General features: G+C 43.1%; 1 protein-coding gene across 1 annotated transcript in view; it reads right to left on the reverse strand.

Moving 5' to 3' along the window:
* Positions 1 to 4,160: 4,160 nt before the first annotated feature.
* Positions 4,161 to 22,304, reverse strand: part of LOC124796443 (odorant receptor Or2-like) — a 47,681-nt gene continuing 29,537 nt past the window's right edge. Inside the window, exon 4 of the mRNA XM_047260643.1 lies at positions 4,161 to 4,234. Within this exon, the coding sequence (XP_047116599.1) occupies positions 4,175 to 4,234 (60 nt within the window). The 3' untranslated portion in view covers positions 4,161 to 4,174. The remainder of the gene's footprint in view (positions 4,235 to 22,304) is intronic.

The following is a 22,304-nucleotide window of genomic DNA, read 5'->3' on the forward strand; positions in this document are numbered from 1 at the left end:
AGTATGTTGTGATTGACGAACACCTCTGCTTCAGGCATTAGCATACCTAGTTTGCATGGAATTAACACAGTGAGAACAATTTCTATGTGCTATTGCCACCTAAGTTTATGTGATACCTGAATCCTCGTAATATTATAAAGGACATTTCATTTAGAGTATGTCCATTTATCTCTAGATCTGGTGCCAGTAAGAATGTATACACCATACGCATATTCAGACTGAATGTTTCGCTCTGTAGCAGAGTGAAAGATTAAAACTGTGTGCTAGAATGGACTTGAACCCAGAATCGTGATCTGCAGCCAAGTACTGTACTGACTGGTTTATCCAAGTCCAATTCATGATCTCCCTGAGAGCTTCACTTCTGCCAGTACCTCTCTCTCGCCTTCCAAACTTCATTGAAGTTCTCCTGCATATCTTGTGGGCACTAACACTCTTGGCGAAAGGATATTGGACAGAAATGGCCTAGCCACACCCAGGGTGATTGTTTCTAGAATGTATCTTTCACTTTGAAGCGGAGTGCACACTGCTTTTAAACTTCCTGATGCAGCTTAGGCTGCCACTAAGCCATTTCCCCACAATATCTTTTTTTCCTGGAGTGCTAGTTCCACAAAGTATGCAGGAGAAATTACATGAAATTTGGAAGGTAGGAAAAGAGATACTGGCAGAAGTGAAGGTGTGAGGACGGTTCATGAATCATGCTTGGATGCCCGGTGAGTAAGTGCACTTCCTGCAAAAGCCAAGGTTCTGGGTTTGAGTTCTGGTCTGGCACACTGTTTTAATCTGCCAGGAAGTTTCTAAATGTTATGTTTTTTCCTCGAATTGCTTAATATGAGTTTTGTAAGATTAAAAGAAAAACTTTCTACTATTCGACTGAATGTGTGGTATGGTGCTCTTTACCAGTGTACTTGAGTCATCAAAAACAAAGTATTTGGTAAATCATTTATATAGGTCAAGGACAACAGTGGCCAAATGCCGATCTTTGCAGGTTACCATATTTAATGTTTCCCAAATGTAAATATTATTTAATTCTCATGATATCATTCGTTAGTATGATGTTTTTTTCTTATTGGTTGTATATGACTCCATCCATGACATGAGGATGCTATAATGCCTTAGTTTCACTAATAAGATTTTCTTTAAAGATGCTGTTAAGCACAGCAAAAGGTGTTTGGACTTGGGAATTGCAGAAGATGTAGTAGAAAATAGTAAATTATTTTGAGAAACTTAAGGATATGAGTTACTGCAAATACTGTGGAGGCTCGACTAGCACACTATTCAAAATAGCAGAATGTGGCATGGTGGCTGTCAGTGGGTTGTTTGAAGAACGAAACATTCTGTGGAAATTCAGCTTGGACTTCTTTAAGAAAAAGAACTTTCTAAAAGTTATAAATGCAGAAAACATCAATATCTAAGCTTGGGTAAAATAAAATGCCATTCTTTAAGACTCAATGTCTTTCTGACAGACTAAGCTATATCACTGGATTAACTAAGAATTTTCAATGGATACTGTGTATGGCGAAAGAGATTTTACCAATTTGTTAAATCCAATGACATTGTATGGAAAGAACTGTCAGAAAGGGTGAGGTAAAAGATTTATGTTACAAATTACATGTTTCCCAGTGGAACCAAATTGTGCACTAGGTTCACACAAACAAGAATGAATTTAGTCAAGTGGAAGATGGGTAATAGGCATTAAACAACAAAAGTTTTGTTTGATTTTCCCCAGTTCTTACACTCTTTAAGATTTTCTGTATGGATAGTAAGTGTTTTAAGAAATTAAAGAAAACTATTTTTGCTAGGAGAAAAACTACAGATCCATAATAATCATCAGTACCTAGTGCTTGTCTATTTCCCCAAACCACTGAAAACACTGCTTTTCTCATCCGTGAATGAAACCAGTCTTTCACATTACTGTCAAGAATTCACATTAGCATCAAGCATTACCTACACTCATGCTCATAAATTAAGGATAATTGCAGAATGTGGTGCCATACAACACGGCTCTACACAAAACTGGCACTAATAGCATAGTCACATAGGGGACACAGATCTGTAAATCCATGGTATTGGTGATAAGTTGAGAAAACCGTCCCGAAACACGTGCTACAAAACGCCACTGTTTCCTGCCACGTAGCCCGACATCAGTATGGGACATGATCACCATGCACAAGTACACAGGCCGCACAACAGGCTGGCATATTCTGGATCAGGTGGTCGAGCAGCTGCTGGGGTATAGCCTTCCATTCTTGCACCAGTGCCTGCCGGAGCTCCTGAAGTGTCATAGGGGTTTGAAGACGTGCAGTGATACGGCGACCGAGAGCATCCCAGATGTGCTTGATGGGGTTTAGTTCTGGAGAACAGGCAGGCCACTCCATTCACCTGGTATCTTCTGTTTCAAGGTACTTCTCCACGATGGCAGCTATGTGGGGCAATGCATTACCGTCCGTCAGGAGGAAAGTGGGACCCACTGCACCCCTGAAAATGCGGACATTCTGGTGCAAAATGACATCCCGATACACCTGACCTGTTACAGTTCCTCTGTCAAAGACATGCAGGGATGTACATGCACCAATCATAATCCCACCCCACACCATCAAACCATGACCTCCGTACAGGTCCCTTTAAAGGACATTAAGGGGTTGGCATCTGATTCCTGGTTCATGTCAGATGAAAACCCAGTGGGAATCACTGTTCAGACTATACCTGGACTCATCCATGAACATAACCTGGGCCACTGTTTCAGTGACCATGTACTGTTTTCTTGACACCAGGCTTTATGGGCTCTTCTGCGACCTGGGGTCAATGGAATACACCTTGCAGGTCTCTGGGCGAATAAACCATGTCTGTTCAGTCATCTGTAGACTGTGTCTGGAGACAACCGTTCCAGTGCCTGCAGTAAGGTCCCGAGCAAGGCTACCTGCAGTACTCTATGGCCGTCTGCGGGCACTGATGGTGAGATATCAGTCTTCTTGTGGTGTTGTACACTATGGACACCCTGTACTGTAGTGCCTGTACACCTTTCCAGTCTACTGGAATTGTTGCCATAATCTTGAGATCACACTTTGTGGTACACGGAGAGCCGATGCTATGACCTGCTGTGTTTGACCAGCCTCCAGTCGCCCTAGTATTCTACCCCTCATAATGTCATCAATGTGTGTTCATTGAACCATTGTCACCATTAGCACGTCCGAAAACATCTGCACACTTACTTGCTGCACCGTACTCTGACATACACCAACACACCTCTGCATATGTGGACTGCTGCCAGCACCACTGTGCGATGACCGCAAGTCAAATGCACCGCATGGTCATACCCTGAGGTGATTTAAACCCTCAAACCGCCCACCAGAGTGTTGTTTCACCATGTATCAGCATTATCCTTAATTTATGAGCATGAGTGTAGAACAAAATTCCCTTTCTCCTGTACACTCTTTTACTAAGGAAAATGTAATTAAGTTTCAGTGAATTTCCATAAGATAGTACAATTTGTTACTTGTCAGTTTTAGTGTTCAGCTGAGTTAAGATAAAATGTATTTATTTCAATGAGTAAAAATTTTAAAGAATAATAATCACACTCAAACTTATGTACCAACATTCAATAGTGCAAGCTGTATAGCTTTCAGTGACTGAAATTCGTTACATCATAAAAGACACAATACTGAAACATGAATTTTTTTTCTTCTATTTTGTTAACTTTTTACGCCTATAGGTTCCCTAATTAACTGTAAGGGGGAATACTACCAAATATGACATTCAGGAAACAGGAGCAGGTATTTTACTTTGTATGTATACAGATACATAAGAGATTTGTTGACTGCTTTTGAGAAGTGATTTCTAACTGCATTCCAGAAGACACACAATATTTTCCCTCATGTAGATATTAGGAAGGTACTGTGAACAATTCCATGGTTTTGTTTTAAAACAAATATAGATCAATGAATAACTTTAATTTTGGTGTGAATATTAGCCTTTGCAAGTCCACCACAAGTGCAAGTGTAGGGACTGGTATCACGGCCGGTAGTGGTAGTGGACTGTCTGCATGAAACAAACGTAAAACCTACAAGCCTGAGCTAAAAGATTCTGCATTAAGGTTGCATGGTTTGTTCCTCTTTAATGTAACGGCAGTGCCATTTGAGGAATATCTGCAGAACCCAATCTTAGTCGAGTCCAGTTCTCAGTTGGAGTTGTTCAGCTGAAGCAGAACAGCAAGGAAGCTGTACGACCCATTTAGAAGCTGAAAACAAAAAGAAAAACATGCTGTAATTCTTTTTATATTTAACCTGATAAATCTTAAAGTATCACACTCCAAACCCATAAGTTAGAGACTCAATTTCCAGTCGGCTGTACAATATTTTCTGTCATTTAATGTGCCTTATGCCTGTGTTAATTCTTTGTGTATTTGCAAAAGCCAAATTGTGCTGTGATTTGGACTTCACAATAAACTATTAGTCTCCATTTCATTATCTGGATGGGTCTTTCACAGGTTGCAGGAAGACAAGGACACAGGACCCTGTCGTATAGCACCATACTTAGATAAGCAGTGTGGCGACCCAACAATCTTTCAGTTGGTAGTGGATTTATTTGGCATGAGTAATGGCAGAAAAGTATTTTATTGTGCTATAACATTGTCACTACACAAACAAAAGTTATCTCATTCAAAAACAGTCAGTTATAATCGAATGAGGCCTATATAATGAAATGAAAGGAAAAACAGTATTTTTGCCATTTCCCCAGACGCCCCCAAACCTTCCACCTTCCCGGATGGGAACAACTGAACTACATCCTTCGTCAGGGCTTTGATTACTTATCATCGTGCCCTGAAATGAGGGACATCATACCCAAGATCCTTCCCATCTCTCCTAAAGTGGCGTTCTGTCGCCCATCCAACCTCCACAACATCCTAGTTCTTTCCTATGCCACTCACAGTCCCAGCATCCTGCCACATCGATGATATCCCTGTGGAAGACCCAGTTGAAAGACCTGCTCAAGCCACTCATTCAGCACTTCCTGTCCTATTGCAGGCTTATCGTACCATAACAAAGGTTGGGCCACCTTGGAAAGCAGCCATGTCATATACCAGATCTGCTGCAATCATTTTACAGCATTTTATATTGGTATGACCATCAACTAGCTGTCAACCAGGATGAATGGCCACTGCCAAACTGCAGCCAAGAATAAAGTAGACCACCCTGTGGCACAAGATACAACTGAACATTACATGCTTGATTCCAATTGCTGCTTCACTACTCAAGCCATCTGGATCCTCCCCTCCACCACCATCTTTTCTAAGCTACACAGAAGGGATAATCCTTACAACACATTCACTGCTCCTGAACCTACATTAACCTACTGTACCCACACTCTCCATACAATAGTTTCTACCACCACTGTCCTGCATGCGCTGCTCAGCGTGCACGTTCATAACAGCTCCGTGTGCTGCGCCTCGCGCCCTCCACTGTGAAAGCCTGGCGTATCGGTATAAGGTTGATTTCCATCTTTATGCAGATAACTACGTCGACTACGAAGTTTCTCTATAACAGGATTCCAAGCAGAGTTTAGCTGATAACCACTATCTCGGTTGATGAGAGTCTCGTTGTCGGACAATCTTATTTCCACAGATTCATTGATAATTGAGCTCCAAAAGTTTGATGTATGGGCCAAAATTTTTGTGTCGTCGTAATTCATGGAATGGTCTGTGGAAATACAATGTTCAGCGATTGCAGACTTGGCGGGTTGGGGAAGGTGAGTATGCCGTTTGTGTTCCACAATGCGTTCCTGCACAGTTCGTGTCGTTTGCCCTATATATGATTTGCTGCATTCACACGGAATTTTGTAAACACCTGGTTTACGCAGGCCCAGGTCGTCTTTAATGGATCCCACCAGTGATGAAATTTTGGAAGGAGGACGAAAGATGACTCTCACTTGATACTTTCTCAATATTCTGCCTATCTGTGAAGAAATATTCCCAATAAATGGTAGATAAACAGTCGACCTGAAAGGCTCTTCCTCTTCCTTGCTCCGTCGTTTGTAGGTCTTCATCACTCTGTTCACGTGCCTAGGTGAAAAGCCATTCTTCAAAAATACTTTTTGCGGGTGTTCCAGTTCCGCTTGAAGACTGTTGGCGTCAGAGATAGTATGGGCACGGTGGACCAAGGTTTTGAGAATGCCCATTGTTTGTGCTGGATGGTGGCAACTACTAGCTTGTAGATATAGGTCTGTATGAGTGGGCTTTCTGTACACCGAGTGACCAAGTGTGCCATCACTATTCCGTCGCACCAATACGTCTAAAAATGGCAGACAACCATCTTTCTCTATCTCCATGGTAAACTTTATGTTTTCATGCATGGAGTTCATGTGACGCAAAAATTCTTGGAGACGGTCCAGACCATGAGGCACACTATAAAAGTGTCGTCAACGTACCGCCAAAATACTGTCGGTTTAAAAGTGACAAAGTCGAGTGCTCTCTCCTCAAAATCCTCCATAAAAAGATTGGCCACCAGGGGAGACAAAGGACTCCCCATGGCGACACCATCAGACTGTTCGTAAAATTCGTTGTTAAATATAAAATATGTAGAGGAGAGAGTGTGCTCAAACAACGCTGTAATGTCTGCACCAAATATATTGCCAATGAGGTGTAGTGAGTCCACCAGAGGCACCTTTGTGAACAGTGAAACCACATCAAGACTGACCAATAAGTCACTACTTTGCAGTTGTAGTGACTGAAGTCGACTGATAAAATCACCAGAATTCTTTATGTGAAGTGCACACTTGCCTATCATTGGTTGAGCAAAGATGCCAAGAATTTTGCTAGGTCGTAGGTGGCTGCTCCAATGTTACTCACAATTGGACGTAATGGCGCATTTTCCTTGTGGATCTTAGGCAGTCCATATAGCCTAGGTGGAACTGAACTGTTTGGTTTCAGTCTCTTGATAACCTCCTTCGGTAGAGAACTATTTGATAAACGTTCTGCTGTTTTTCGCACTACTCAGCTCGTGGGATCCTTATCGATTTTGCGATACGTTGAATCACACAATAAAACATTGATCTTATTAATATAGTCATCCCTTGGCATGAGGACAGTAGCGTTTCCTTTGTCAGATTTTAAGACTACTGTATCCACATCTGCTCGTAAGTTACAGAGGGCTGTCCTCTCCATGGGCGAGATGTTATTCTTCATTGGTGCACCCCTGATCAATACACGGCAAGACTCTCGACGAACTTCCTCCGCTTCATCTGTATCAAGACGGCGTACAGCTTCTTCGATGGCACTGATGAAATCCACAAGTGACGGTGAAACAGGTGTGGGAGCAAAATTCAGTCCTTTTGCTAGCACAGACACAATCGCGTCATCTAAAGTTTTCTCTGTCAAATTAACAACAGATCGTCGAGTTGGAACTTCCTGCTGCATCTCTTTCAGTTCCACCTAGGCTACATGGACTGCCTAAGATCCACAAGGAAAATGTGCCATTACGTCCAATTGTGAGTAACATTGGAGCTGCCACCTGCGACCTAGCAAAATTCTTGGCATCTTTGCTCAAACCAATGATAGGCAAGTGTGCACATCACATAAAGAATTCTGGTGATTTTATCAGTCGACTTCAGTCACTACAACTGCAAAGTAGTGACTTATTGGTCAGTCATGATGTGGTTTCACTGTTCACAAAGGTGCCTCTGGTGGACTCACTACACCTCATTGGCAATATATTTGGTGCAGACATTACAGCGTTGTTTGAGCACACTCTCTCCCCTACATGTTTTATATTTAACAACGAATTTTACGAACAATCTGATGGTGTCGCCATGGGGAGTCCTTTGTCTCCCCTGGTGGCCAATCTTTTTATGGAGGATTTTGAGGAGAGAGCACTCGACTTTGCCACTTTTAAACCGACAGTATTTTGGCGGTACGTTGACGACACTTTTATAGTGTGGCCTCATGGTCTGGACTGTCTCCAAGAATTTTTGCGTCACATGAACTCCATGCATGAAAACATAAAGTTTACCATGGAGATAGAGAAAGATGGTTGTCTGCCATTTTTAGACGTATTGGTGCGACGGAATAGTGATGGCACACTTGGTCACTCGGTGTACAGAAAGCCCACTCATACAGACCTATATCTACAAGCTAGTAGTTGCCACCATCCAGCACAAACAATGGGCATTCTCAAAACCTTGGTCCACCGTGCCCATACTATCTCTGACGCCAACAGTCTTCAAGCGGAACTGGAACACCTGCAAAAAGTATTTTTGAAGAATGGCTTTTCACCTAGGCAAGTGAACAGAGTGATGAAGACCTACAAACGACGGAGCAAGGAAGAGGAAGAGCCTTTCAGGTCGACTGTTTATCTACCATTTATTGGGAATACTTCTTCACAGATAGGCAGAATATTGAGAAAGTATCAAGTGAGAGTCATCTTTCGTCCTCCTTCCAAAATTTCATCACTGGTGGGATCCGTTAAAGACGACCTGGGCCTGCGTAAACCAGGTGTTTACAAAATTCCGGGTGAATGCGGCAAATAATATATAGGGCAAACGACACGAACTGTGCAGGAACGCATTGTGGAACACCAACGGCATACTCGCCTTCTCCAACCCACCAAGTCCGCAATCGCCGAACATTGTATTTCCACAGACCATTCCATGAATTACGACGACACAAAAATTTTGGCCCATACATCAAACTTTTGGAGCTCGATTATCAATGAATCTGTGGAAATAAGATTGTCTGACAACGAGACTCTCATCAATCGAGATAGCGGTTATCAGCTAAACTCTGCTTGGAATCCTGTTATAGAGAAACTTCGTAGTCGATGTAGTTATCTGCATAAAGATGGAAATCAACCTGATACCGATACGCCAGGCTTTCACAGTGGAGGGCGCGAGGCGCAGCGCACGGAGCCGTTATGAACGCGCACGCTGAGCAGCACATGCGCAATGTCACCTCAGAAGGCTTTAAATAGCAGAGCTTAGTGCGTACTCGCCAGTACTACTACAGTGGCATTCACCTGAAGATGGCCAGAAGACTCTGCACCAAAATATTGTGGCAGAACATTACTGATATCCGGCAGTTCTCCCGTGTTTTTATGGAACATCTCCTCCATATTCTTGTCTCCCACCCTCTTTGTGTGCAGCCCTCTACCAACACACCCACCCATCTTCTATAGCTCCTCTCCTTTTTTGGCGTTCCAAAACATCCCAAAGGTGTTCTGTGGGATTCAGGTAGGGACTCTGTGCAGGCCAGTCCATTACAGGGATGTTATTGTCGTGTAACCACTCCGCCACAGGCTGTCCATTATGAACAGGTGCTTGATCATGTTGAAAGAAGCAATCGGCATCCCAAATTGCTCTTCAACAGTGGGAAGCAAGAAGGTGCTTAAAATTCCAATGTAGGCCTGTGCTGTGATAGTACCACGCAAAACAACAAGGGTGCAAGCCCCCTCCATGAAAAACATGACCACACCATAACACCACTGCCTCCGAATTTTACTGGTGGCACTACACCCGCTAGCAGATGACGTTCACCAGGCATCCGCCATCCCCACACCCTGCCATCAGATCACCACATTGTGTACTGTGATTCGTCACTCCACACAAAGTTTTTCCACTGTTCAATCATCTAATGTTTATGCTCATTACACCAAGCGAGGCGTCGTTTGGCGTTTACCGGCGTGATGTGTGGCTTATGAGCAGCCACTCGCTCATGAAATCCAAGTTTTCTTACCTCCTATCTAACTGTCATAGTAGTTGCAGTGGATTCTGATGCAGTTTGGAATTTCTGGGTGATGTTCTGGATAGATGTCTGCCTATTACATATTACGACCCTCTTCAATTGTCAGCGGTCTCTGTCAGTCAACAGATGAGGTTGGCCTGTATGCTTTTGTGCTGTATGTGTCCCTTCACACTGGACCTAGGGCCGTTTAGGAGTGTGGAAATCTAGCGTACAGACATGTGACACCCAATCACCTGACCACATTCGAAGTCCGTGAGTTCCGCGGAGCGCCGCATTGTGCTCTCTCACAATGTCTAATGACTACTGAGGTCGGTGATATGGAGTACCTGGTAGTAGGTGGCAGCACAGTGCGCCTAATATGAAAAAGTTATTTTTTGGGGGCGTCCAGATAAGGACTAGAACTACTCATCTGGTTGTCCCTGCTGATCTGCCACCTGAGTACAGGAACTTCCATCATTCCCTCCCTCTTTCAAATCACATATACAAAACAAATCAGCTACGAAATAACCCATATTCAAAACACAACCTGTAATGATCCATGGCAACTAATATAAAATCACATTAACACTTGAACAAGAATAAAATATTAAATGTGTTGAATAGCACTGGATATAACATAACAAAACCCAAATATTACTACTTGTTGCATGACCACAGTGCCTAACACACACTGTGCATATTGTGCTTATTTTCTGGTAGCTTCCCGACTGTCTTAGTCCCAGATTATAGTGGAGCGGAGCTACAGCACAGAGCGGAGGTGTATGTCAGGCAGCTGCCACACTGCTGCTTCGTGTCTGGGAATACCAGGGCAAGGAGCGGCGCCGTGACCGGGAGGCTCGCTTCACTCACTGCGTGGACGGCAAACGCACAAGCCGGCCGATGTGCTATCTTTCTCAACCAGTTTTAAAGAAACCACTTGGTAAAAAATTTGATTCTCGTGCATCTCATACCTTTACTTGTCAGCTTCATGGTGAACTGCCGATCATTTCTTTAATGGTGGACATAATATTTCAAAATTAAGCAACCTATAGTAATAATTTCGAAAAGTTTTCTTAGAAAACTAGGGGTCACTATGAATTTGCGTTTGGTGTGTGTTAGGTCATGTGTTTCTCCATAGCTAAAATACTGAATTATTCTTTAAACTTAGAAGGATATCGCTAACTGTTACCAGTCTCAAGAATTTCCATCGCTTTGTAAAGCACTTCGTCTCAACTCGTGTGAGAGCGAAAAAGCTAGAATGAAATATTTGTAACATTCCTCATATCTCATAAAAAGTTTCAGATATCGATACAATATTTTGGCAAATGATATTACGCAAAGAGGAGAATGTTTTGCCATATGATTAATAGGTAAAACTTCGACATCTAACAGATATTCAAGCTACTACAGTGTTTTCCAATGAAATAACATCATTTGCTGACGAAACAAGAATTGTTACAGGTCCCTAGAAACCAGAAGTAGTTTTTGAGACATGGCTCCGACATTCACAATAGGATTCACAACCGTCATAAGTATTGTGGAGTCAACTACCAAAATGTTGTGGGATTTCCTCGAGCCACACCACATGCAAAAGTGTTTTTGTAAATACTGTAAATGATTTATATAACATACTGAAATTTACACCTGCAGTCGGTGACGTTGGCAAAAAACACATTCGTCTAGAATGCCCAGAAAATTCTGGTACAAAGTTTTACAGCCATAAAATTTTTCTTTCAATCATACTATAAGCAGTTGCAGATCGCCAGGGGAAATTCGTTATAATCGATGTTGGGGGATATAGAAAGGAAGGGGAAGGTGGTATATTTTATTCTTCTAGTGTGTTTCGCTTTATGCAACATGAGAAGGATAATATACCGCCAGACTCTCCACAACTAAATACGAGGTCTGTTCAAATAATTCTGGAATTTTTGTACACAAAATTTTTCTATGTTTGCCCTTTACTTATTGTGCGTGGTCTCCTTCGAAATACTGTCCCCCACAATTGATACACCACTCCCAATGCTGTTTCCATTTCTGGAAGCAGTATTGGTACGCCTCTTGCTGGATCGCACGAAGCGCCGTCTGTGAATTTTCTTTTATCTCATCTATCATTGCAAATCTTCATCTTTTCCACTCATTGTGAAGACTGAACATTGGTCTCAACATTATAGCCGTAGACCCACGTCTCATCACCAGTTGTGATTCTCTTAAGGAACATTTCGTTCTCATTTTCACGATCAAATAGCTCTTCACAGATTTTGAGGCGAAGGCCTTTCTAGTCTTGACTCATGAGTCTTGGGATGAACTTGATGGCAACACGATCTGTTCCAAGATGTTGTGTTAGGATTTTGTGACATGATCCAACTGAAATGTTACAGTCTTCTGCATTGTCTCGAGCAGTCTGATTTCAATTGACATGCACAATTCCATTGACGTTCCTGACAAGAGTGTCGTTGCTGGATGGCGAAGGGCGCACTGAATGAGTGTTATCTTTAACTTCGGTCCAGCTATTTTTAAACTACGAACCATCTGTAACACCAAGTACGACTTAAGCACTCATCACCATAGGCTTCCTGTGTCATTTGGTATATCTCTGTAAAGATTTTCTTGAGTTTCACACAAAATTTAATGGAGATGTGTTGCTGCTGTAACCCTGCCATTTCAAAATTCGCAAACAGTGGAACACAATTTTCTACTCAATACAGCACTGAACAAGAACTAGCAGAGATACAACAAAAACTTCCGGCAGTTACAGATTAAACACAGCCGTGTACAAGAATGTCAACGGTATTTCGATCCAACACACCAGTGGTGTGAAATTACAAATGTTCCAGAATTTTTTGAACAGACCTCATACATCAGTTGAATTGCCTTTCGCAGTCATTGGAGATTAGACATCCATTACTGAGGCATTTTATCAAATATTATAGTCAATGTGTTTTAGATCTGTGGAATGAATATTTCAACAAACGCTTTCCCAGACCTTTGCTTTTGGAGTAGTGGGTTTGAAGTGGAGGATATTTTGGAAGCCAATCGAAGTTTCACCACAATTTGCTGATGATATTGCGAAATGTGCATGTTCTTCACAGCACTACTATTGACCTACAAGGACCCCTGAGTGTTGGACAACATACAGTAGACACAAGCATTCTGTGCAAGGCACTTCTCAGACAGGATGAATTAATGAAGCTGCCCAAATGAGATAGCTTTGAAAACTTTGTTTTTCAGCTATGCTACTTCAGGTTTATTATTGCCTCTCATGTTAAGACAATGAGAGAGATAAGAGATTAATGAAGTGCATTGTGTACTTACAATCTGTAATTCTGCCACCACACCATCACATAACTTGTCCAAAATGAATCAGTTGTGATGACAGTTGTTTCAGTGGTCCCATAAAGGATGCCAAGTAAAAACAGCTGCTATCAGAGCTTCCGTTGATATATTTTACTTGGAAATCACGCCTTAATGTTTACTGATGAAGTCTTCTCTGTGATTTACTAGGGATCCTGATAGTTAGTAAAGAACTGCTTCGACTTTCCTTTGTGAGGATTAGTACCTAAAAGCCTCTGAGCCACTCAATACTGAGGTGGCATTCCTATATGCTGTCCCAACTGTTCTTGTTGTTCCAAGGCTTTGGTGTTAGCTTGCTTCATTTTCGGCCACACCTCACTTATCCTTTTTAGAAACGTTTTGACTGATTCACAGTTAGATCCTAGTTTAGGAATCATGTCCGAGGGGACAGTATTTTCCTAACATACACTATCTTAAATAGTGGCATATCTGTGCTAGTACATACTTCAAAATTATGTACAGAATCTGTGTGTTGGAGGTGCGTATCCCAATCATTGTGCTGACTATTAACATAATAACTTAACATTTTAGGAATGTTCCTGTGCACTCTCTCTGTTCTGCAATTAGTCTATGAATGGAACGAGCTTGTATGTAATTTCTCAATTTGAAGCACATGACATAACTCCTTCTTCAAGTCTGATATAAAATTTGTATCCTGATCCATAATTAAGGTATCGCACACCAAATTTAAGTATCTAGCTGTTAACTACAGTGTGAGCTACTGTACTATCCTGCTGTCTAGAATCACTTTTATTGTTATAAACCTTGAAAATTGATCTATAATTGTCATTACATATTTATTTCCTGCACATGTTCTGTTAAACAGTTCCAGAATATCAAACTCAGTAATTTGAAAAGGCTTAGAAGCCTCTGTTAATCTTCGAAAAGGGGTTTTTTGATGACTAAACTCTGCTCTGTTGCACAAGGTACACAGTCCTTCAGATACTTCTCAACATGATGCTTTCTTGTATTCTACCATAATCTTTCCATGCATCATCTGTCCATCATTCTGAATCCTCCATGACCTAACAAAATATGGCCATGTGCCCGTTGTGACACCATGTCCTGGAGTGCTGTTGTAGCCACTATGTACGGTCCGCATTTAGTTATTCTGCAAAGTAAGCCATCATGCATCACAAACTTTGGTTGTGACCTGGATGTCTGAGAGTGTTTGTAGGTGCCTGCACTCTCTGCCACTCCATTACACTTTCACCTAGTGCGTTCAATACTGCAACTTTCTACTCAATGTGTGCACTTTCATGTGCTTTCTGCCTGGTTTATGAATAACCTCATAATCGAACTCATAGAGTTTGAGTGCGCACCTTGTTAATTTAACTGAAGGAACTTTCAGCCCTACCAGCTATGTGTGATCTGTTATTATGTTAAATTTCTGGCCATTTAAATAACAGCACACATATGTGATCACAAATATAATGGCTAGCATTTCCTTTTCCATAGTGGAGTTGTTATATTCAGCTATCTTGAAGCATATGCTACTGGATGTTTCTTTCCATCAAGAATCTGGATCAAAATACAACCAACTGCCCCACTCCTGACATTCCATGAGAAGGTAAACTCCTTCTCAAAATTGGAAAGATCGGTACATCAGAAACTAATGCTGTCTTCATTGTTTCAAATTTCATTTGACATTCCACTGACCACTTGAATTTGCTACATTTCCTTAATAACTAATTTAATAGTTCTGCTATCTGTGCAAAACTTTTTAAAAATTTTAGACAACATTTACATAAGTTCAGAAATGACTGTAGCCAGCCGGTGTGGCTGAGCGGTTCTAGGTGCTTCAGTCTGGAACCGCGCGACCGCTACGGTCACAGGTTCGAATCCTGCCTCAGGCATGGATGTGTGTGATGTCCTTAGGTTCGTTAGGTTTAAGTAGTTCTAAGTTTTAGGGGACTGATGACCTCAGATGTTAAGTCCCATAGTGCTCAGAATCATTTGAACCAATGACTGTAATTGTTTCATGGCCTGTGCTATTGCAAAGTTCTAGCTTGCCTCTATATGCAAGAATCGGTTTGAACACATTTCCTGCTAATCATATGTCTTAGATACTTCAACTTGGCCTGCGCAGAATGCCATTTATCTATGTCAAGAGGCAGATGTACTGATGGTCTGCTGAACATGTCTTCCAAGCATTTCATGTGATCTGGCACACCTTTTGAGAATATAATGATATCATCCAAATATACAATGCGTGTTTTGGGCTTCAGTCCAAGTAGCACTCCAGCTAATAACCTCTCTAATGTGCATTTTTAAGCCCAAACAGCTTCTACGGTACTGGTAACGATGCCATGGTACAGTGAAAGCTGTCTTTGGTCTATCTTCTGGGACTATCTCTAACTGGTGAAATCCACTTCTTAGAGCCACATTGTAAAATACTGGCACTGTCCTAAGTTGTCCAATGTTTCCACAATGCTTGGAATTGGACATCTGTTGAGAAATCAATAGTCACAATAAAATCTCTATTTCCTTGTACCACCCAGTCTCTCTTTGGTACAGTGACCACTGCTGCACTACATGGTCTATAGCTATGCTCTATTACACCTTCTGCCAATTGCTGATCCGTGAACTCCTTCATTACGGGCTGGAGAGACTTCAGTGTGCAGTATGGTTTCTACCTCCATTGCTTGCGACATTAACTCCCTTGTGGCTATATCCTACAATGGAAACAAATCCCCACTGAGTTATATTGTATACCACAAAAGATTGAGCTTTGTGTGGTGTTTATTGGGAAAGTCCAGCCCAAGAATCTCTGAATATCCATCACCTATATACAGTAACACTTTGCTATGAAACGAAAGTTTTTAGTTGCAGTACTAAAACTGAGCAGTATCATTTCTAACAACTCTACATCATGCTCACTAAACCTATGTAATTTGTTATGCAGAGACTTAAGTGTCTTTCTGCCTACAAGGTCCACAGTGATGACTGACATACGCTATGTGATACAAAGTATCCAGACACCCTCAAAAACACATGTTTTTCATATTAGGTGCATTATGCTGCCCCCTACTGCCAGGTACGCCATATTAGCAGCCTCAGTAGTCGTTAGACATCATGAGAGAGCAGAATGCAGCACTCCACAGAACTCGCGGGCTTTGAACGTGGCAGGGGATTGGGTGTCATTTGTGTCATATGTCTGTACATGGGATTTCGACACTCCTAAACATACCTAGGCCCACTGTTTCCAATATGATAGTGAAGTGGAAATGTGAAGGGACACGTACAACACAAAAGCGTACAGGTCAACCTCGTCTGTTGACTGACAGAGCCGCCGACAGTTGAAGAGGATCATAATGTGTAATAGGCAGACATCTATCCAGAACATCAAACATGAATTCCAAACTGCATCAGGATCCACTGCAAGTACTATGACAGTTAGGCAGGAGGTCAGAAAACTTGGATTTCGTGGACGAGTAGCTGCTCATAAGCTACACATCACACTGGTAAATTCTAAATGATGCCTCGCTTGGTGTAAGGAGCATAAACATTGGATGGTTGAACACTGGAAAAACGTTGTGTCGAGTGATGAATCACGGCACACAATGTGGCGATCCGATGGCAGGGTGTGGGTATGTCGAATGCCTGGTGAACATCACCCGCCAACATGTATAGAGCCGACAGTAAAATTCGAAGAGGGTGGTGTTATGGTGTGGTCATTTTTTTCATAGAGAAGGCTTGCACCCTTGTTGTTTTGTGTGGCACTATCACAGCACAGGCACTTCTTGCTTCCCACTGCTGAAGAGCAATTCGAGGATGCCGATTGCATCTTTCAACGCGATCAAGCACCTGTTCATAATGCGTGGCCTGTGGCAGAATGGTTACATGACAATAACATCCCTGTAATGGACTGGCCTGCACAGAGTCCTGACCTGAATCCTACAGAACACCTTTGGAATGTTTTGGAATGTCGAACTCGTACCAGCCCTCACTGACTGACATCGATACCTCTCCTCAGTGCATCACTCTGTGAAGAATGGGCTGCCATTCCCCAAGAAACCTTCGAGCACCTGATTGAACGTATGCCTGTGAGAGCGGCACCTGATTGAACGTATGCCTGTGAGAGCGGATGCTGTCATCGAGGCTAAGGATGGGTCAACACCATTTTCAATTCCAGCATTACCGATGAAGGACGCCACGAATTTGTAAGTGATTTTCAGCCAGGTGTCCAGATTCTTTCGATCATATAGTGTATGTGCATTCATGTCTGCCATAAATTTATGCTTGTTAACCTCCATCAAGTCTGCCAAGCAGCAACTGTGCATTTATTTCCGCAGAGTTATGCCCTACTAGGAACACTTTTGGCAGATGAAGCAATACTGTTTGTGTTTGATGGCTGCCTCTGCTACAATTGTTTTCCCTGCTTTCAATTTCTACATTCCTGTGCTTGGTGTCCAACTTATCCACAACTAAATCGTTGAGGCTGCCCACATTGCTTTTGTACATAACCTTTATGCCCACATTTATAGAACTTTAACTCTGAAATGTAAACACAGTGATTCGTATGTATTTTTGTGGCAAAGGCAATTTCCTCCAGTTGCATAGTGACTTGAAGAACCTCGGATAAGTCACCATCCAAAGTCCACTGATATATCGGCAGGGATATGACACAGAAAAATACCTAAAGCTCTATATTTGACATTTCACTGCAAGACTTATCAGCTTCTGTGTTTTGCAGGTGTTCATACATCTGTGCATTCATCTAACGAATTCCATCTGAAAAGGTTTTTACTGATTTATTGTGTTTTTGAATTAAGGTTCACAACTTTCTCTGAAGAATCTTGTGCTATTCTACTTATGACAGTACTGACATCAACTGTCAGCCTACTGTTGAAGAGTTTGTGCCGTGCTAAGAACTTAGCAATGCATGTAAAACATATGCTTCAGCTTTGTCTGTCAATCGTAATTTAGCCACATGGAGACAATTCTTGTCTCACCAACCACTCATTGCGATGGTAGGCATAACATCATTAATGAACATGGTTACATCTTGAGTTGTTTCGCCAGAGAAAGACTTTATTAAGCTAGCTTCCAATGGACTCGGATGAGGAAGGAGTGCACCCAATACTAACTTCACCTGATCCTTGCTGCAACTTTTGCTTGTATTATTTTCTATTTTTACTCCTGGCTGCATGATGAATTAAGAATTTTTGGACTGGAAGTGTTTTCTGATTTTTAATTGTGAAGTCATAAATGGAAGTTAACAAAATGCTTTTATGGCTGAATGCCAAACAGACACTATCAAATATACCTGAAATAAACTTTCCAGGAAATTTAATAGTGAATGTTGTTAATTATATTTTCTTCTCAGTGGGAAACTTTACCTCTTCTTTCTACTGGGAAGGTCATCTTGAATAAAGCTACCCTTGCAGTTGCTAACTGTTGAACATGTCGAAAGAAACTTATCTTTTGATGAAGTGAGATGTTTGTCAAAGAAATAGACAGGCACTGTATTTTACTTGATGCAATTTATATTAACCCAAAATCCAATATTATTAACAAAACTATTACAATAGGAATAACAACAAAATGTTCGTGCCTCTCGTCATCAAGACCCACCACAATCTTCTCTATTTCGGCTGACTTAAAAAAAAAGTGACAGTCACATCTCTGTCACCAAATAGAATCTCTTCTACAGTGCATCACTTTCTTTTTTATCTTATGTATACCTCTTTGGAAACATCTACCAAGCGCCATTACATCTGCCCCCTACTGTGGATTGTGGTTCATATGCATAGCACACATACAAAATTTCCTTTTCTTATTAATTTGTACAAATTTATAGATTTTATGTTTTTTCCCCTAAAAGGTAAGGTGCATCACCTGCTTTCATGGCCAAAGAGACAGATACATTTATTTTGACCATTCAGATGTCGGCATATAGATATATCTGTGGTTATCATGTAGGATCAGTTGGAGGTAGCACACACTAAGTATCGAATACACATTTATTAATTACTGATACATAACAAACATTGCAGTAGTACAAATAATGTGCCAAAAGATAAGTCTAGAACAAAATAGTCCAAAGAAGCAAAAGTCACAAAGGTAGGGTGCTCTGCACCAGAGATGCCACGGAGCCCCTCCCCCCAGTAGTGCAGAGCACAGCAGACGGAAGCTTCATTACACAAATTCATAATCTTGGTGCCTGCACAGTGGTTGTAGGTGTGAGCCAGTGTGGGAAGTGGGGGTGTCAGTGTCAGCGGTGCAGGAGTCCCGTGGTTCCAAGGGCTGCACAGGCAGAGACGCATCAGCTGAAGGAAGATCGGCAGTGTCGGGAGGCAGATCGGTGAGTGACCATGCCTGTTTCAGTCGACTAACAGACACTGTCTGTGGCCATCCATGTAAGTGGGTGGCGAATGTGTTCATACCGCGATGCAGAATGCAGTGAGGGCCCTAATAAAGCAGCTGCAGGGCTGCCGCAGCATCACAAAGTCGCACAAAGCAAGTTCCTTGTGGATGAACACAGGCAGGGTGGTGTGGGGGCGGGGAAGGAGGGGTGCAGAGGTGTGCGACGTGCATATGAACCCACTCGATAAGGGCGGGAAGATCCTCGATTGCGGCTAATGGTGAATCCTCGACGAACTCAGTGGAAAGAAGGAGGGGTTTGCCGTATAGAATGTCGTTGAGCAAGGCGTTTAGACTTTTTGTATGGGCCAAGTAAACACCCGACGGGACCCACAGGAGGTCCTCTGACCATAGGCTCCCGTGGCATATTAGCGTGGCCTTGAGTGTGCAGTGCCACTGCTCGACCAGGCCGCTCGCCTGTGGGTGGTAGGCCGTGATGTGAAATGTGGCTATGCCGCAGAATTCACAGAGACATGCAAACAGGGCAGACTCAAACTGGTGTCCCTGGCCAGTTGTGAGAGTCAGGGGACAGAAGAAGTGAGCAACCCGTGCCGAGATGAAAGAACGGGCCACCATCTCGGCCATGATGTCAATAAGTTGGACCGCCTCAACCCCGCAGGTCACACAGTCGATGATCGATAAGATATATCTGTAACCCTTGGGAGGGGGAGGGGACCAACGACGTCAATATGGACGTGCCGAAAACGCCCCTTTGGAATGTCAAACTTCCCAATGGTGAATGAGCGTGTGTGCCAACTTTGCTGTGCTGGCACAGGATGCACAAACGGCTCCAAGTGTGACAATCATGCTTCATGCCAGGCCAGATGAAGTGCTTCGTAACCAGCCATGCTGTAGCTCACATCTCAGGGTGGGCTAAGCCGTGTAAGGCAGTAAAGATCCTATGACGAAGGGCGGTAGGGACCAGGGGGTGGAGTGTGCCCATAGAGGTGTCACAAAGGACAGGCATCGTCGACCCAGGTGGTATATGGGGCTGGACAGAGAGTGATGATTCGCTGTCTGATATTATCTGCTGTATATCATCATCGCCGGCTTGTAGTCGGGCGAGCTCCTCCATATTCAGCAGTGTGGTTAGCATGCAGATGCGAGAAAGGTAGTCCGCCACAACATTCTCTGCGCTGCAGATATAGCACACGTCAGAAGAGCGCTGACAGATGTAGTCCACATGGCGGAAACGCCTCGGTGGAAGGTCCTTAGTCGGATTACGAATAGCATCCACGAGTGGCTTGTGATCTGTTTAGATCGTCAAAGGTCGCCCCTCGAGGTCACTACAGAGGTGTTTAATCGCCTCGTACACATTGAGGAGCTCATGGTTGAAAGCTGACCACTTGCACTGGCTCTTAGTCAGTTTCTTGGAGAAGAAGCAGAGGGGTTGGGTGGAGTCAGTGGTGTGCTGTTGTAAAACATCACCCACAGCTGAGTCACTGGCGGCGGTCGTGATCGAGACACAGGCCTCAGGGTCAGGGTAGGCATGTGAGATGGCTCTGAGAGGGCAGTTTTAAGGTTACTAAAAGCGTCAAGCATGGGTTTGGTCCACTCCAGCTTCCGTTTCCCAGTGGTGTTTTAACCGGAGAGAGCATCGGTGAGAGCCATTTCAACATAGGCAGCTTGAGGAATATGGCTTTGGTAAAAGTCTGTCATACCCAGGAAACGATGGAGCTGTCCTCAGGGAGAGGAAGATCAAGTATGGTTTTGACATGAGAATTCGTTGGTCAGAGGCCATCAGCAGAGACAGTATGGCCTAGGAAGGTAACTGATGTGGAACACAGTTGAGATTTATCATGGTTGATCACAACACTGTTGGCATTGAGGGCCGAACGGACTGCATCAAGGTGAACTCGATGCTCCTCAGCGGAGGAGGAAAAGATCAGAATATCATCTAAGAAAGCAAAAGCAAATGGCAGAGGGATCAAAATGGAACCAATGAGCCACTGCCACGTCTGCACAGCGTTTTTGAATCCATAAGGCATGTAACAGTATTGAAATAGGCCGAAGGGTGTGATGATGGCCATCTTCAGAATATCAGAATGTCCAGTGAATGCATACGGATCTGATGATAAGCCTTGGAAAAGTCTAAAATGGAGAAAAAGTTAGAACCATGGAGTAATTGCGTGAAATCCTGGATATGTGAGATGGGGTAGTTACCGATAATGGTGCGAGCATTAAGGGACCTATAGTCCCCGCACATGTGTAAGGTGCCATTCTTTTTGGGAACACGGGGAAGAGGTGAAGACCAGTTGCTATCGGAGGGGCGGAGGATGCCCGAGCCAACAGATCGTGATCGATCTCCTTAGCACACAGATGTTTTGAAGCGTTAAGGCACCTGACCTTATTACGAACAGGTGGGTCATCAGTAGTGGGAATCCTATGCAAGTGCCATTACTGATGGTTGGTACTTGTGTAGGAGGGTCACCAATAGGGATCAAGAAGCTATCTGCAGGCAACATCGGTTCACTGACATTGGTGTACTGGGCCGGCATAGGCGGGACGTCAGCTGAAGTCAGCAATGGAAGATGCAGTGCAGCAGCGGAACATGCAGACGCGTCTTGTAGACTCGTCCGCGGTAGGGAGAAAACAACAGCGGGTGGTGGACTGCTCGACAAAGGAGCAGATTGGTGAGAAGATTCTGTAGAGGCGTCTGATGGATCACCTCGGTGAGGGTCTGCAGACAGGCAATGTATGGTACGCTGTGCATGTGACAATTCAGCAGAGGTAGAGGCATTGCCGGTGCATAAGGCATCGTTCTCGGTGCAGAGTTCGTCGATTTGTGAGCGCATGTCTGACAGGTCAGAGAGCCATGTAGTAATGCACTCGACCAGGGATCCACATGTGGAAAGCGTAGCCAAGTAGTCAGAGAGGGAAG

Source organism: Schistocerca piceifrons, chromosome 4 (assembly GCF_021461385.2).
Source record: "Schistocerca piceifrons isolate TAMUIC-IGC-003096 chromosome 4, iqSchPice1.1, whole genome shotgun sequence".
NCBI classification, from domain to species: domain Eukaryota; kingdom Metazoa; phylum Arthropoda; class Insecta; order Orthoptera; family Acrididae; genus Schistocerca; species Schistocerca piceifrons.